Source organism: Callorhinus ursinus, unplaced genomic scaffold (assembly GCF_003265705.2).
Source record: "Callorhinus ursinus isolate GAN/ISIS: 27379988/994484 unplaced genomic scaffold, GSC_fseal_2.0 scaffold2, whole genome shotgun sequence".
Lineage (NCBI taxonomy): Eukaryota > Metazoa > Chordata > Mammalia > Carnivora > Otariidae > Callorhinus > Callorhinus ursinus.
The window spans coordinates 29,540,800-29,556,364 of NW_027397064.1; the positions used below are offsets into that span (position 1 = coordinate 29,540,800).

The 15,565-nt window shown below is 45.3% G+C and overlaps 1 protein-coding gene across 8 annotated transcripts in view; it reads right to left on the reverse strand.

Annotated features, from left to right (window-relative positions):
- Positions 1-13,584, reverse strand: part of PARD3B (par-3 family cell polarity regulator beta) — a 1,017,627-nt gene extending 1,004,043 nt beyond the window's left edge. For 4 of the 8 annotated variants that reach the window (XM_025892834.2, XM_073879648.1, XM_073879642.1 and 1 more), the window contains exon 1: positions 13,005-13,583. In XM_025892834.2, the coding sequence (XP_025748619.1) occupies positions 13,005-13,124 (120 nt within the window). In that variant the 5' untranslated portion in view covers positions 13,125-13,583. Of the gene's footprint in view, positions 1-12,818; positions 12,854-13,004 lie in introns of those variants that run through there. The other 4 variants (XM_073879629.1, XM_073879634.1, XM_073879636.1 and 1 more) reach the window with 3 other exon arrangements.
- Positions 13,585-15,565: the final 1,981 nt, after the last annotated feature.

Consider the following 15,565-nt stretch of genomic DNA (forward strand, 5'->3'; position numbering starts at 1 on the left):
ATGATCCCGGGGTCCTGGGATCGAGCCCCACATCGGGCTCCCCGCTCCGCAGGAAGCCTGCTCCTCCCTCTCCCACTCGCCCTGCTTGTGTTCCCTCTCTTGCTGTGTCTCTCTCTGTCAAATAAATAAAATCTTTAAAAAATAATAGATTATTAGATTATTATAGACAACCATAGCAAAGCATCCACTACTTAGAGGCCTAAGGCCTCAATGAATAGACAACATACTTTTTATGTGAAGATGGGGTTAAGGGACTGTAGTTATTTCCCATCATTCTTAAGTCAGGAACCCCACCATCTCTGCATCCTTTCCTCAAAACAGGCCACCTCTCTATGAGGAGGAAGGAGTATAAATTATATCTATATATCCCCTGTCACACTTTCTAGGCTTCATGTCTTTATAAAAGAATACCAGCAAAAGCTACCCTAAATCTCAGGGAGATGAAAGGTACAGCACAGGAAGTATCATCAATGGTACTGTAATAGCAGTATGTGGCAACAGACGGTCACTACTCCTGTGCTGAGCACAGCATAACATACAGACTTGTCCAATCACTATGTTGTACACCTGAAACTAAGGTAACACTGTGTGTCAACTCAGCTTCAATTTAAAAAACAAATAAAAATATGGATTAAAAAGAAAACTAATCCTAAATCTCTCTAACAAGGCATCAGAAGTCTATTACGAGTTCCCCATAAATCCTTAATTTTGGGGCACGTGGGTGGCTCAGTCAGTTAAGTGTCTGCCTTCGGCTCAGGTCATAATCCCAGGGTCCTGGGATCGAGCCCCATATCGGGCTCCCTGCTCAGTGGAGAATCTGCTTCTCCCTCTCCCTCTGCTGTTCCCCCTGCTTGTTCTCTCTCTCTCTCTCAAATAAATAAAATCTAAAAAAAATTTTTAATTAAAAAAATAAATCCTTGGGGCGCCTGGGTGGCTCAGTCGTTAAGCGTCTGCCTTTGGCTCAGGTCATGATCCCAGGGTCCTGGGATCGAGCCCTACATTGGGCTCCCTGCTCGGCGGGAGGCCTGCTTCTCCCTCTCCCACCCCCCCTGCTTGTGTTCCCTCTCTCGCTGTGTCTCTGTCAAATAAATAAAAATAAAATCTTTAAAAAAAATTAAATAAATCCTTAATTTCTGCCTCAAACAAAGCAATAAAATGGGTCTGATTATTTCCCCTGTTCATATGGTTCTCAGATCTTGCAGACAGGGGCTTAGCCAAGAGCTGCAGACATCTCCCCTGTTATTTGCCTCCATCACCGAGTGGAACCCCACCCCCACCACCCCACAACTCCTCCAGGGCCCAGGACCCCCCCAGCAAGCTTAATAACCTAACCTGGAGGCAGAAGACAAGAGGAATACAGGGCGTATTTATCTGGCACTGCATCTGATAGGGACTAAATTGAGAGTGAACCCTCTTTAATCAGACTGTCTTTGGTATCTTGAAATTCCACCTCATTGCAATCCAAAAAAGCAAGAGTCCAGCAATCAAAAGAATGGCTGAGCCCAGAGACGAGAGGCAAACCTAATTTGGCAGCCCCTCAGACACAGCCCCTCAACACAGAAAACAAATTCATCCGAATTAAGATAATCCAGATTCATTTTTAAAAATCAACATGAAATTAATGAGTAAGACACTGAAAATCAAACATTGTTCAGATATAAGAGCACTGCACAAATCCTCATGAAGCAAAAAGAGGATATTCCTTCATTGAAAATCCAGAACCACAGAGCACTCACAGTCTCAAAATCTGAGAAGTGAGTCAACCTGTCAGAATCTGAAGCTGTTATTTAAGACAATCATTATGGCAGATATAATGGACCACTAAACTACTGCCTACAGTAAATGTGGATTTGATGAGGTATTTGAAGACAATCAAGAGAAAAGTTGCATTTAGACTTAAAAAAAAAACCCATCTAAAGATTTCAAACTTGCAAAACTTTGTGTTGAATACAAAGTCATTCTCATTTTTATGAAAGGAAGCAAAGTGAAATTTAACGTAATTTCACAAGTATTTATGGTATGCACACTAGATGTCAAGTATATGCTAAAAACAGGGATCGGAAAATTTTTAAAACTTCCTTGCTTTTGAATAGTTCACAGTGTAGTGAGGAGACAGAGTGAGTGCAGTGCGTGGCAGAGCCTGGCTAGTCACGCACCGTTATGCAAGGGGACTACTTTCCTAGCCCCGCTGCACCTAGATGGGGCACACGGCTAGTCTTACCAGGGAAATGCTAGTCAGAAGTGGTATCTGCCACTTCCAGGCCAGGCCACAGATGTCCTGTGGCCTCCTCTCTGCCTCCTTTATTCAGCAGTCAGCAGAGTGCAGATCTACAGAAAACTCCAAGGCCAAAGCACACAGTGGGGCGGGGGCTGTGTGTGTCAGAGCCCGCACCTCCCACCCAGCAAGGGCACTCGTCGCTGTGATAAGCCACTGTCATCTGGGCGTTGTCTGTCAAGTTAGTAGACTCTGACTACTGAACAGTAAAATGTAAGATGCAGTTTCCAAAAGAAAAGCACAAGCATGGGGAGCTCTGAGAACACAAGAGCGAGGCCCCCGAGCAATGGTGAGGTGGGGCAGGCAGGGAGGAGAGTCCTAGGGGAGAGGGAGCTGGAGACTCATCCTGAAGGATGGGCAGGATTTCCATGGGGTGGGAAAAGTGTGAAAGAACACAAAACTGCAGGTAGGAATCGGAAGGGCATAAAGGGATAGGTAAGCAAAGTTTGCCTTTCCACCTAAAAGCAACAGGGAATGGTTTAAATATTCCCAGCAGCAGTTCATACATGACCTGATTTGTGGCTATAAGATCCTCAGTGGAAAAGATGTGGAAGAGTCCAGGGCTAGCAGAGGCAGAGAGGCCAGCTAAGAGCCTGCTGCAATCCCCCGCCGCAGAAATGAGCAACGGCATGGCTTTGGGGTAGAGGCAGATGCCTGAGATACACTTGGAACCAAAGAAACTTTTGAACCAACTAGACATAGGGTGGGATATGAGGGGGGAAAGGTCACCAAGGAACAAAGTATGCCCACGATTCTGGATCAGACATCTGGGTGAATGGTGGTGACCAGCAGATTTACAGAGAGCAGGCTGGGCTTCAACTGTGTGTGGAACACCAAGGTGACGAAGTCCAGAGGCTGGTGGATTTGGGGTCTAAGGAAGCTCAGGGGTAGAGGTGTATATTTAGGGGTAGCTGAAGCCACAGAATAGAGCAAATCCCATTGAGAGCAAAACCAGAGCCTGATGTATCAGCACACACGAAAATACTGTAGGGAGCACCTGCAAAGACTTAGAAGAGAGACATGGGTTTAAAAATCCTAGAAAGTTCATGGGCAGTCAGAGCTTTAAAAGATCATCAAAAATAAGGGAAGAGGGGGGCCCCCGGCTGGCTCAGTCGGTGGAACGTGCAACTCTTGATCTCAGGGTTGTGAATTCAAGCCTCACGCTGGGTGGAAAGATTACTTAAAATTTACTTAAATTTACTTAAATTACTTAAAATTACTAAAAATTTAAAAAATAAAAATCTTTAAGGGGCGCCTGAGTGGCTCAGTCAAGCATCTGCCTTCAGCTCACATCGTGATTCTGGGGTCCTGGGATTAAGCCCCACATCAGGCTCCCTGCTTAGTAGGGAGCCTGCTTCTCCTTCTGCCCCTCCTCCTCCTTGTGCTCTCTCTCTCTCTCAAATAATTAAATAAAATCTTTAAAAATATTTTTAAAAAATAAAAATCTTAAAAAATAAGGAATGAAAAGTAAAGCTATCACATTTTCATAATCTTGTTGAAAGCAGATTATCTGAGGAAGGTGTAAGAACGAAGGTAACCAACTGGGTTGGATGAGGCCTTAACAGAAATATCTATTTTTTTAATTTAATTTTCCAAAATCCTCTCCATTTCTTAAATCCACAAAAATACTTTTAGACATGCAAATTGAGTGAAACATGAATATATTTGTTTTGGGGTTTTTTTTAAAGATTTTATTTATTTATTTGACAGAGAGAGACAGTGAGAGAGGGAACACAAGCAGGGGGAGTGGGAGAGGAAGAAGCAGGCCTCCCGCAGAGCAGGGAGCCTGATGTGGGGCTCGATCCCAGGACCCTGGAATCATGACCTGAGCCGAAGGCAGACGCTTAACGACTGAGCCACCCAGGCGCCCCAACATGAATATATTTGTAATAAAACCAAAAGCTACACTAAGAGGCCATGAAAATCCCTTAGAGTGTCACCCAAGGGCAGTCACAATCTGGTCCAAGTGACTCTGTGACCACCGCTCCTCCCTGGGCCATGACTTTTCACAACTCCCTCAACCAGCTGATGCCCGCTCACTTTGTTCCCTCCACCTGGAATGCCTCACCTCACTTTTCCACCTTGCAAATTCCTCACCGTCATTCAACACAACTTCAGGGTTTTCTGTTTCAAAGAGCATTCTTGGTCCATACTGTAGCCCAGGAAACATACCACCAGAGTAAAACTGGCTTATTCACATGTGGGCCTCCTCCCCCAGGAGGCTGTAAAACTCATCAAAACCAGAAACAGTGACTGATTAATCTACATATTCGTATCACCAAGGATGTGACCTGTTATATTGGCAGCCCCTACCGAAGAACGCTACCTACTGCTATTCAGCTCCTTGTATAATCTTCTCCCTTCACCCTGGGCTCAACTGTTACTTGCTTTAATTAATAGAATGTGGCAGGGGCACCTGGGTGGCGCAGTTGGTTAAGCATCCAACTCTTGGTTTCAGCTCAGGTCACGATCTCAGGGTTGTGAGATGGAGCCCTCTGCACTCAGCATGGAGTCTGCTTGAGATGCTCTCTCCCTCTCCTTCTGGCCCTCCTGCTCATTCTCTCGCGCTCTCTTTCTCTCTCTCAAATCTTTTAAAAAAATTAATAGAATATGACAGAAAACATCATGCCAGTGGCAGGTCTAAGCCTTAAGAATACCTGGCAACTTTTGCAGTCTTTGGAGCCCTGAGCCGCCATTTAAGAAGTCTAGTGACCCTGCCCTGGAGGCCATGGGAAGAGGCCATGGTGAAGAGGATCAAATGCTAAGACTGCATGGGAGAGAACCCAGGGCCCCAGCTGACAGCGAGAACCAAGGCTCCAGACAGACGTCCCCACGGCAATTAGGCCCCAGCTATTCAAGCCACCCTAGATGAGGTATCAGACTTGTGCAATCTTGAACATCCCGGACCTAGAAAACATCACACTGAGCCTTCTTCAGGTATTTGGAGTTATTTTAAGCTACTAGATGGTGGGACAGTTTGTACTGGAGCAAGACGTAACTACAACAGATGGTAGTGGACACACGGTAAAAGAAGGTTTAACTCAGGAAGAGTTTATCACCAGCCCACTATGTGCCAGGCACTCACAGGACCTAGGGGGTCAACAATGAACAAGACTGACAAAGATCTCCACCTTTATTGAGCTAACATTCCAGTGGGGAGAGACAGACAGTAAATATACAGTTATAACAAGCAGTATGGTAGTAAGGGATGATTTCTGCAGAGAAAAGGCAGGAAACAGCAATATAGAGGATGGTTGGGGGGTTATAATTATAAACAGTGTGGTCAGGAAGGTTTCATAGGGAGAGGAACAATCTTAAGATGGAAAAGACGAGGAAACCAGACAGGTGGATAACTGGAGGGGACTATTTCAGGCAGAGAAAACAGCTCATGAGGTGGGAGCCTGACTGGCACTGTTGGAATAACAGCACAAGATCACAGCGCTGGGGGAGAGTGGGGGGGGGGGGGGAGAGGTCTGAAAGGTAAGAGACGGTATGCCAGGGTCCCCAAGACCACCCAGGTTCAATGATTCACCAGGAACACTCACAGTACTCAGCATACGGTCATTCTCACAGCTATGATGTATCATAGTAAAAGGATACAAAGCAAAAATCAAGAAAGGGAAAAGACTCAAGGGTAAAGTTTGCAGGAAACTAGGCACGCGCACGAGCTTCCAAGGATCCACTTCCAGTAGACCCTCACCCCCACCCCCAGCCCAGGAACAAGTTTTGACATCACCTGTGAAATGCTGTCTACCAGTGAGGATCAGCAGAGACTCAGCATCCATAGTTTTCACGGGGGGCTGGTCACATAGGGACCCTCTGCCTAGCAGGCACAAAAATTCCAGACCTCAGAAAAAGAGCAAGTGTTCAGTATAAACCATACTGTTTGCATAAACAATAAGCCATTTGCATAAGCCATTCTTTTCAGGGAACGGTGGGAACACTCCACAAATCTAAATTCCTGAATGCCAATCAAGAGCCAGCCTTGTAAGTAGGCCTAAAGAAAGGAGTCTCAGGCCTGCTACACTAACTTTTTTTTGCACAGATACCCAGATCATGTAGCACCTTATAGGCCATCCAAAACAGATGGGAGCCAACAGAGGATCTTGAGTAGAAGAACAACATGACCTGACTAGAATTTTAAATGTCACTCTAGCTTTTGTGTTGAGAAAAAAAGACTTACAGTGGGAGTGTGGGGTAGAAACAGGGAAACTAAAACCCACTGGGAAAAAAACAAAAACAAAAATGCCATGAGCCCCGAGGCGCCTGGGTGTCTCAGCTAAGCGACCAACTCTTCATTATGGCTCAGGCCATGATCTCAGGATTCTGAGATCGAGTCCCCCATTGGTCTGTGTGAGATTCTCTCTGCTCCTCCCTCCACGCTCTCATGCACACACCCGCGTGTGCTCTCTTTCACTCTCAAATAAAATCTTTTTTAAAAAATACCATGAACCCCAGCACACTAAAAGAAAAGCTGGAAAGAAGAATTAGATTCCGAATGTACTGTGAGAGTAGAGTCCCTCTGAGTGGCAGATTGATTGCAGGTCAATCATCCAAGGAAAAGAGCAATCAAAGATTGTGACAAGCATTTCTGGCCTGAACAACCAGAAGGATGACACTGCCATTTAATGAGATGGGAAGACTGTGGGAGGAGTGGATTTGGAGTAGAGGATCAAGAGTTCAGTTTGGGGGCGCCTGGGTGGCTCAGATGGTTAAGCGTCTGCCTTCGGCTCGGGATCCCGGAGTCCTGGGATCGGGTCCCGCATCGGGCTCCCTGCTCCTTGGGAGCCTGCTTCTCCCTCTGCCTCTCTCTCTGTCTCTCTTGAATAAATAAATTAAAAAAAAAATCTTTAAAAAAAAAAAAGAGTTCAGTTTGGGGATTGCTAAGGGTCAGATAACCTACCTAACATCCAAGTAAAGATGTCAAGGAAATTGCTACGTACAGAGTTCAAAGCTCAGAGAGATCTGGGCTGGAGCTACAGAGATGATATTTGAGCCCATAATGCCGGATAAGCTCATCCAAAAGCATCTTAAATCTCACTAAAGATATCCAGACTTTTGTTCACCACTCCTTGTTGGCCCACCATCCACCAATACCAAAAATAGAGGTTGTGCATCCCCAGGGTGTTGCACCAAAGGGGCAAACTGAAGCAGACCTCAACTTGCTTTAAAATTAAGCTGGATTTGGGCACCTGGGTGGCTCAGATGGTTAAGCGTCTGCCTTCGGCTCAGGTCATGATCCTGGAGTCCTGGGATCAAGTCCCGCGTCGGGCTCCCTGCTCCTTGGGAGCCTGCTTCTCCCTCTGCTTCTCTCTCTCTCTCTCTCTCTCTCTCTCTCTCTCTCTCTGCCTCTCGTGAATAAATAAATAAAATCTTTAAAAAAAAATAAAAAAAATTAAGCTGGATTTTGCTCATGTCTAGGTGAAGGATTCAAGATTTTAAAGGCTCTCTCTTCCACCTGTGGATACCAAAAGGTAAATGAAGATCCCTTTCTGATTGGCAAAGTTCTCAACAGGACAACCACACCTGTAAAAATGTCAGATTAAGGGCTGCCTGGGATCTAAGCTTTAGACCAGTAGTTTCCAAAAGCAGCTGAGAGAAATCATCAGAGGGAGCCTTAGACTTGAAGTGCCCATTTAGGTTAAGTCATTTGTGACCATGTAAATTTAGATTTAAAATTCAATTCTTCAGTTGCACTAGCCACATTTCAAGTACTTAAAAGCCATGAGTGGCCACAGTCCACCCTATTGGAAAATAAGAGACACAGAACACTTCCATTATCACAAAAGTTCTACTGGACTGTAGTGCTTTACATTTTCCAAGAGAGACCCAAAGCTCTGCATTATTAATAGACACCTCAGATGATTTTCATGACCAATCTCTTCAGAAAACATAGTCTCATGAAAATCTGACATGATCATTTGCCCAACTTCCTCAAAGAGGATCTGTGACACAGAATGCCCTGGGAATGAGGATAAATACTTGGTTAACTAAGCCACTTGAGCACAGTCTCCAAACTACAAATCCAGTGCTGTGACTCCCAATTGCACATGAGGCAATTCACCTAGCTCAGAGGAACGAAACAGCAGCCCCAACTCCGGTCAGCAAATGCTATATGTAGGTCACAGGAGGGGGGGAGCCTGGAGGTGGTGGGTGAGAGAGAAAGGGGCATGGGGGGGCAACAGGGAGGTGTGGGGAACAGAGAGAGGTATAGGAGGAAAGAGAAAGGGGTGTAATGGGGAAGAAAAGGTCCAGGGACCACAAACCCAAATGCCTACAGCAAGCCAGAGAACAACAATGGGCCATAAATAAGGAAATAACAGAGTAAGAAGTTAAGTATGAGGTAGTAACATACTGTTGGTGAGGCAATAATGGAGTGGAGAGCGGGGAACATGCCTCTCCCTCTGCCTGCCACTCCCCCTGCTTTGCTCTCTCTCTCTCTGACAAATAAATAAATAAAATCTTTTAAAATTAAAAAAAAAATGTGATACTGAGCAGAACTGAAAAAATATGTCTGTGGGTCACAGCAGGCCCCACTAGCCCTGCATCTGCAAACTCAGAGACTCTTCTATGCAAGTCAAGTAGCAGAACCAAAACCAAGCTAGCAGCATGTGCCCTGCTGGTGGTGAGTCAGTCTTATCCACACACTGGGAAGAGCATGTAGTCCACACACTAGGAGAGGACTGAATAGAAAATGAAGCACTCGAGTAAGTCCGTGTCCAATAAATTGAAAAGCATTTCGGGAATCCAGTCTGGTCCTAGCTTATGTATACAGGAACCTTAAAATCTGGAAACAAAACATCAAAAACTGAAGACTTCAAGAATTTAGGATTTCTAGCCTATTCCTCCAGGTTAGGCCCATACAGTAACATGCCAGATTCTTGTTGCCATACAAATTTTTAGATGCGGACCCCACAATTTTTCAGAAAATGGAATTATTACTCTTATCTTGCTCAGATTTGAGAAGCCGGTCTCAATGGTAAAACAAATTATTCAAAATCTCTGAACACAGAAGAGATTCATTTAGGCAAGTCTATCAAATGTTTCTTCAAAAAAAAAGTATTCTCACAGTCAAATCCACAAATCTGCTTAAAATTCCAGCATACCCACTATCCCATGAACTCAATATTCGTATTATCTCATTCATTTTGACTCCACACACTATATATTCTCATTACTAAACAAGCTTTTCCCTTATTCACTTTGACCTCATCTAGTGTGTGTGTTTGTGTATGTGTGTATGAAATATATATATAAATGAATGTTCAATTTAATAAATTATTTGAACACCTGCTGTGAGAATTCATTCATGGTAAGAGGGACGATTGCTAAGGACAGGTTGGTCTGGAGAGGTCTAAAATACAGTATCTGCCATCAAAAGAGTTTAAAATCAAATGAGTTCAGTGATACCAAATGATTTAGGTAATTGATCAGTAGTTCTCAGCCCTGGCTGGGCATTAAAATCACCTTTTTAAAACACCGATGCCCAGGCTCCACTCCAAACCTGCTGAATTAGAATCCTGGAGATGTAGGCATTTGTATTATTTAAAATATTAAATGATAAATTAGAGATAACTAATGTTCAGCCAGGGTTGAGAGCCCCTGCAGGATACGGTTCAATTACCGTTCACCTGTGACACGTAATTTTGATGATAAATTTAACTAGTTATCCAATGATCCCCACCTTGACTACTTAAGAAGACAATCTCCTCTCCACTAACTACTTAAGCAAATTAGATTTAGAGCTTGGGACACTGATAAACTACCAGGATCCAAAGGCAAGCAACCCCGCAATTCTTACCCCTTGGTCAATTCCACCTTCCCGGTAAAATTCAGTGAACGGCGGGGAGGGGGGAGGCGCCAGGAAACTCAAAGTCCCAGATTTCAGAACATAATTAAAGCCTTCCCAAAAGTTCCTTCAGTGTCTTCAGCATCCTTACCTACTTCTGCCTTATCTGATGCTGATTCAGCTGGTTCCTCACATTCCCCAAATACCAGTTGTCTTTGTTTCTTCTCAGCAGAGGGTGGATACTTCTCTGATGCTGTCCACAAAATCCAGAATGGCCTCCTTGGGCTTCACTTACCCTCCAAACTAGAGACCCCTCAACTCTATCCTCAATTTTGAAATCTGCCCTTCTCCCATCTAAATGATTCAAGGCCCAAAAAGAAATGGGCTTAATTTACATTCATGTTCCCGCCAAATTTGTTTCTTTATAGCACTCTCGACCTGAATATCTAAGAGATTTGGCCCATTTTTCCATTTGTAATCGAACTAAGAAATGTTTTTCATACTTGGTTTGCAAATCCTGCAATATTAGGCTCAGAATTTACACTTCTCCCCATTACATGTAGACCTATACTGTATAAGATACAATCAAAAGAAACTTGTGCATGTCACAACTCTCTGCAAGAAACAAAATTGCCATCTTGAGGTTGATACGTTATTACAGCAGTTTGTAGATGGAATGGTCTTTTTAAAACAAACTGTAAAAAATAAATAAGATGGATAAATTCCACTGCATAATAACCTACTGGGCTGTGCGGGGACTATGAGTAAGGATCCTATGAGTAAGGACCCAGTTCCTGGGTTCAATTCTACCACATATCACTCATACCTCTGTGTCTCTTTTTTTTTCCCTATCTGTAAAAAGAAAATCTTAGTACCTGCCTTATGAGGTCATTTAACTTACGCAGTAAAGTTCCTACAACGTCGCGTGCATGGAGTAAGCACAATTCATGTTACTGTTATGTTTTGATTTCTGAGTTCAGGGCTAAAAACCTTGCTGTCCAGGGAAGCAAGGCTTTTAAATCTCTCACTGATTTAAGGAAAGTGAATTTATGACAAGTTGCCTTTCAAATTGAATTTTGACATTTCTGTTTTTTTCCCATTATTTTCTAAATTCAATGGATGAAAGCATGGAATTTGACAGATTATTTCTTGACATTTTAGTTCCATTAGGAATACCATTTAATATTAGTTAAGCCTTGTTATGATTACAATACTATTTAAAATGAAACTATGGGAGAAAGAGATTTGGGAAAGAGAAAATATCACTTGCCACTTATTAAATTGAGATTTTAAAAGCCAAAGAAGGGAGGGAGAATTTATAAACGCCAGGTGACCTTTAAATGTCACATTCGCTAATATATAAATGTAAACACAGGAAAATGTAATATCTGGTAATAACAGTAAACTGATCAATACAATTACATTATAGGTTCTGTGATATTATAAATTATGCTTTCAGTACAGAATATCAATAGCTTTTTAACACCTTTTAAGATCAAATTACAATGCACTAAATTTCATCTAGTCCCCTGCATGTTATTTATAAGTATGTAGCTTACTTCTATTACTTGGACAGCTCCACGTAATTTAAACTTCTAAATATACAAGATGCTAGAGCATAAATTATTTTTAATATTGAGTTAGTAAAAAATAAGTATCACCTCATTAAGATAGTCCTTCAAAGACATTTATTTTAATAATTTGTCTGAATAATGTTGTTGCTATTAACCTTAGCTTACTTTCAAGAGGGAAATACAGTTCCAAGGAGAATTGGTTACTTGTGCAAATCTCAGTTTTTAACTGAATTACACAATTCAAAACAGCATACACTATTGTAACAATGGGGAAAAATGGAGTAGATACTCATAGTTTTATAGGCCATGTCTACAGTTCTCACAGCATGAGAACAAATATTAAGAGAGCCACTGACCTCTAACAAAAGAGTTTATGGCCTGTCCTTTTTGAGGAGGATGTGGGGTATGATGTTCCATTTGAAGATTCAAAAAAGAAAAAGGTGCTCTTCAATGCCTTCATTTAAAGATCCCACAGAAGAAAACACGGAGTCCCAGTATGTCACCCAAACACCCATTATGAATTCTAGTGTCTAGCCAGGCCTTCTGAAGATGCACTGCATGCACACTTAAAAATAATAGTCACTTAACTTTTACTTGTTTCTAATTTCAGGGACAGGGCTGGGAACAATCTCGTCAACAGTCACGCAGGGCCTGACACAACGCACACACTAGTAAATACTCATAGAATATGCGACGTTAAACTAAAGACACTCAAAATGTAGACTGGTTAGTGTAAGCAAACAGCATCCTTCCACCTAAGTTCCCGCCCCAGTCACTGATGGAGAATTGCTCACAAGATTTCAACCCCAAGGGCCCCATCAGTTCTAACTTCCGAGTGTCTGTTTCTAGCACCAATCAACTTTCTAACTCCAAGGAACAGAAGTAGGGCGGGCCATAGCCCTGGTCAAAACTCACACCTGAAGTAAGCAGCACCTCCAACTACTCCCTTAAGAAGCGGACGTTCTCTCAAACACCTTCTAAAGCAGTGCTTCTCAAATTTCAGGGGTCATTCCAATCACCTGGGAACTTGTTGAAAACCAGATTCAGAGGCAGGGGGCTTGGATTAGGGCACCAGATTGTGCATTTGTGGCCAGCCCTCAACTGACTCCCATGCAGCGTTTCCTCCTATCACCCTCTGAGAAGCAAGGCCCACAAACGCCCAGACATCCAGGTCACTTACATTAGCAAATAAACAAAAGTTGCGAGCACAGGTAGCGCCGAATAAAGTCTCCTGGGCGCTCTGCGTCCGTTGGGCGTCGCCACCCGGTCCCGGGGCCTCTGGCAGGTGCCTCGGGCTCGGTGCGCTCGCGGGTAGCCCGCCCCGCAGCCGCGCGCCCCACCCCCCACCCCCCGCCGAGGCGCTCACCTTCTCTCGGGTCTTCAGGTACCGCTGCAGCGCCTGCTGCGTGAGTTCCCGGACGCGCAGCTGGCCCTCCTTGCAGGGCACCACAATGCCTGTCCTGCCGAAGCACACGGTCACTTTCATCCTGGCCCCCGGTGCCCACGCCGGGCCCGGCCGAACAGGTGTCCGGCCCCGCGGGCACAGCCCCTAATGCCCGGGTACGCCCGGTACGGGCGGGTCCGGGGCCCCAGGGCGCTTTTCCCCGGCGTCCCCTGAGGGCCCAGGGCTCGCGGCGGCGCCCCTCCGCCCGGCGTCGGCGGCCTCGCGGCGGGCGACAATCGGGGGAGGGGGCGGCAACGCGAAGGGCTGCCTCCCAGGTAGCTGGTGACCGGGCACGCGGCGGCACCGCGGCCGGGCTCCTCCTACTGCTGCTCCGGCTCCGGCTCCGGCTCGGGCCCGAACGAGGCGGCTGCTCCGAGCCCGCCAAAGCGAAACTGCCGGCCCGGCTCCGGCCCTGGCCCTGCCCCCTGGCCCTGGCCCGGCCCTGGCCCTGCCCTGGCGGCGGCGGCGGCCGGGCCGGCCCCAGGCCCCGGGCTGGAGTGGGCGGCGGCGGCGGCGGCAGCGCGCGGGGCCGGAGTTGGGAGGAAACTTTTGCGCCGGATCCCAACTCTTCGGCGGCGCGCAGCGCTCTGGGCTCCCGCGGCCCCCGGGCCGACCTGGGCCCGGCTCTTAAAGGGGCCGCGACGCTCCCCGGCCCCGCCGCTTACTCGGCGGCACGGGGCGGGAGCCCTTCAGCGGGTAACTGGAGCCGGGGAGCCTAGTCCCCTCACTCGATCTCTCCCTGGCTCTGTCCCTCCCGCACACACGCTGAGCTCGAGGGAATTGTAACGGGACCTGAGAGCTACCCACCAGGGAATTGAAACCGGATCTCATAAAGCACCCTTGAGGGAATAGCTGGGAGACTGCTGAGCCACACGGTTAAAATGTGGCGACTGGAGGAAGATTCAAGGACAGCCAGGGAGCAGGTGCTTGTCGCCACGCCCACCAAAAACACCCCAGGGAGTGGCGGCTCACAGGTACTGAGCTGCAGGGATGGCCCAAGGGCCTGCCAGGACCCGTGTCTTAAGCAGAGCACCGATTGCGTCCTCTGGAGTCCTGAGATGGCAAAATTAAAGGGTTCTTGGGGATAACGTGGTGGTGGAATCCTTCCTTTTACAGAAGACGAAACTGAGTATTTCCCCGAAGGTCACATCCCAGACCCAGAAATAATAGCATATGTTTACATATATACTTCTGAAAATGTGCCTTCTGTTGTGCATTTGACTAGAAAAACCATTTTAAACACGTTTAGGTTCATGATTTGTCAGGTGAGTGTTCACCACCTATTGAAATAGGTTTATCTGAGAAAAAAATATTAACAAAAAATATTTGTGTCATTCTTAGCTCACATATCAATGAGTGAGCTCCTTTGAGCCTAACAACACCCCTGTAAGGTAAATAACTATTTTTCCCATTTTGTGCATGAAAAATGGTGCCAAAGGAGGTTAAGGAACTGAGTGGACCGTGAAGGTAGTTATGCTAAGAGAAACTCAGTTCTTCCCATGCTAAATCTCTGGTCTCCCCAAGTCGTTTTTCTGGCAAACTAGTTCATCCAACAAGATCCTCGGGGCTACATCCTGTGTTTCTCTACAAAAAAGAATTTGTTCCTGGGGCGCCTGGGTGGTGCAATCCATTAAGGATCTGACTCTTGGTTTCTGCTCAGGTCATGATCTCAGGTCCTGGGATCCAGCCCCCTGTAAAGCTCCCCACTCAGTGAGGAGTCTGCTTAAGATTCTCTCTCCCTCTCCCTCTGCCCCTTCCTCTCTCTCCTTCTGTCTCTCTCTCAAATAAATAAATCTTTAAAAAAATAATTTCCTTTATCAAGACATTTTAAAATTGAACTTGAATTGCCTAGGATGGTATGATAATGTGCAGGAGATTTAATTAATGGGCTCATGAATTTTGAGAGTTTTAAAACTTTTTTACTCATTCATACATGCAATAAATATATATATGGTTGTCCTCTATGCACAGGGGCTTATATAAGGTCAGTGGCATCAAAGAGGATAACGTATACCAAGTTGATTTGAAAAATATATATTAGACAGTATAATTTGGGAGCAAATACAATACAAACCAATTTAAATAAAGACAGAATCTATTTCCTCAATCTTTTCCTCATAAAATCAGAAGATCCAAAGAGTACTCCTCTGAGGCAAGATTGAATCTAGAAACTCAAACAATGTCCTCAGAAGCCATATTTCTGTATGTATTGGCTCTGTGTTCCTCGATGTTGTTCCACTACTCAGTCAGGATCTCTCCAGAGGAGGCAAAGATGGCCACTCCCAGTGTTCCAGGTTTACGCAGCCTTAAAGACAGTCATCTCAGATACCAGTAAGCTTTTTTCTGGTAAGGACTTGCATATCCAAGCTTGAGTCACATACCTTCCCTCTGGCGCTATGATTGGCCAGACCTGGTTCACCTGCCACTAAACCAGGACTGAAAACAGGAGGGGTGAACACCCAAAAGATGGGACAACAAAGCAC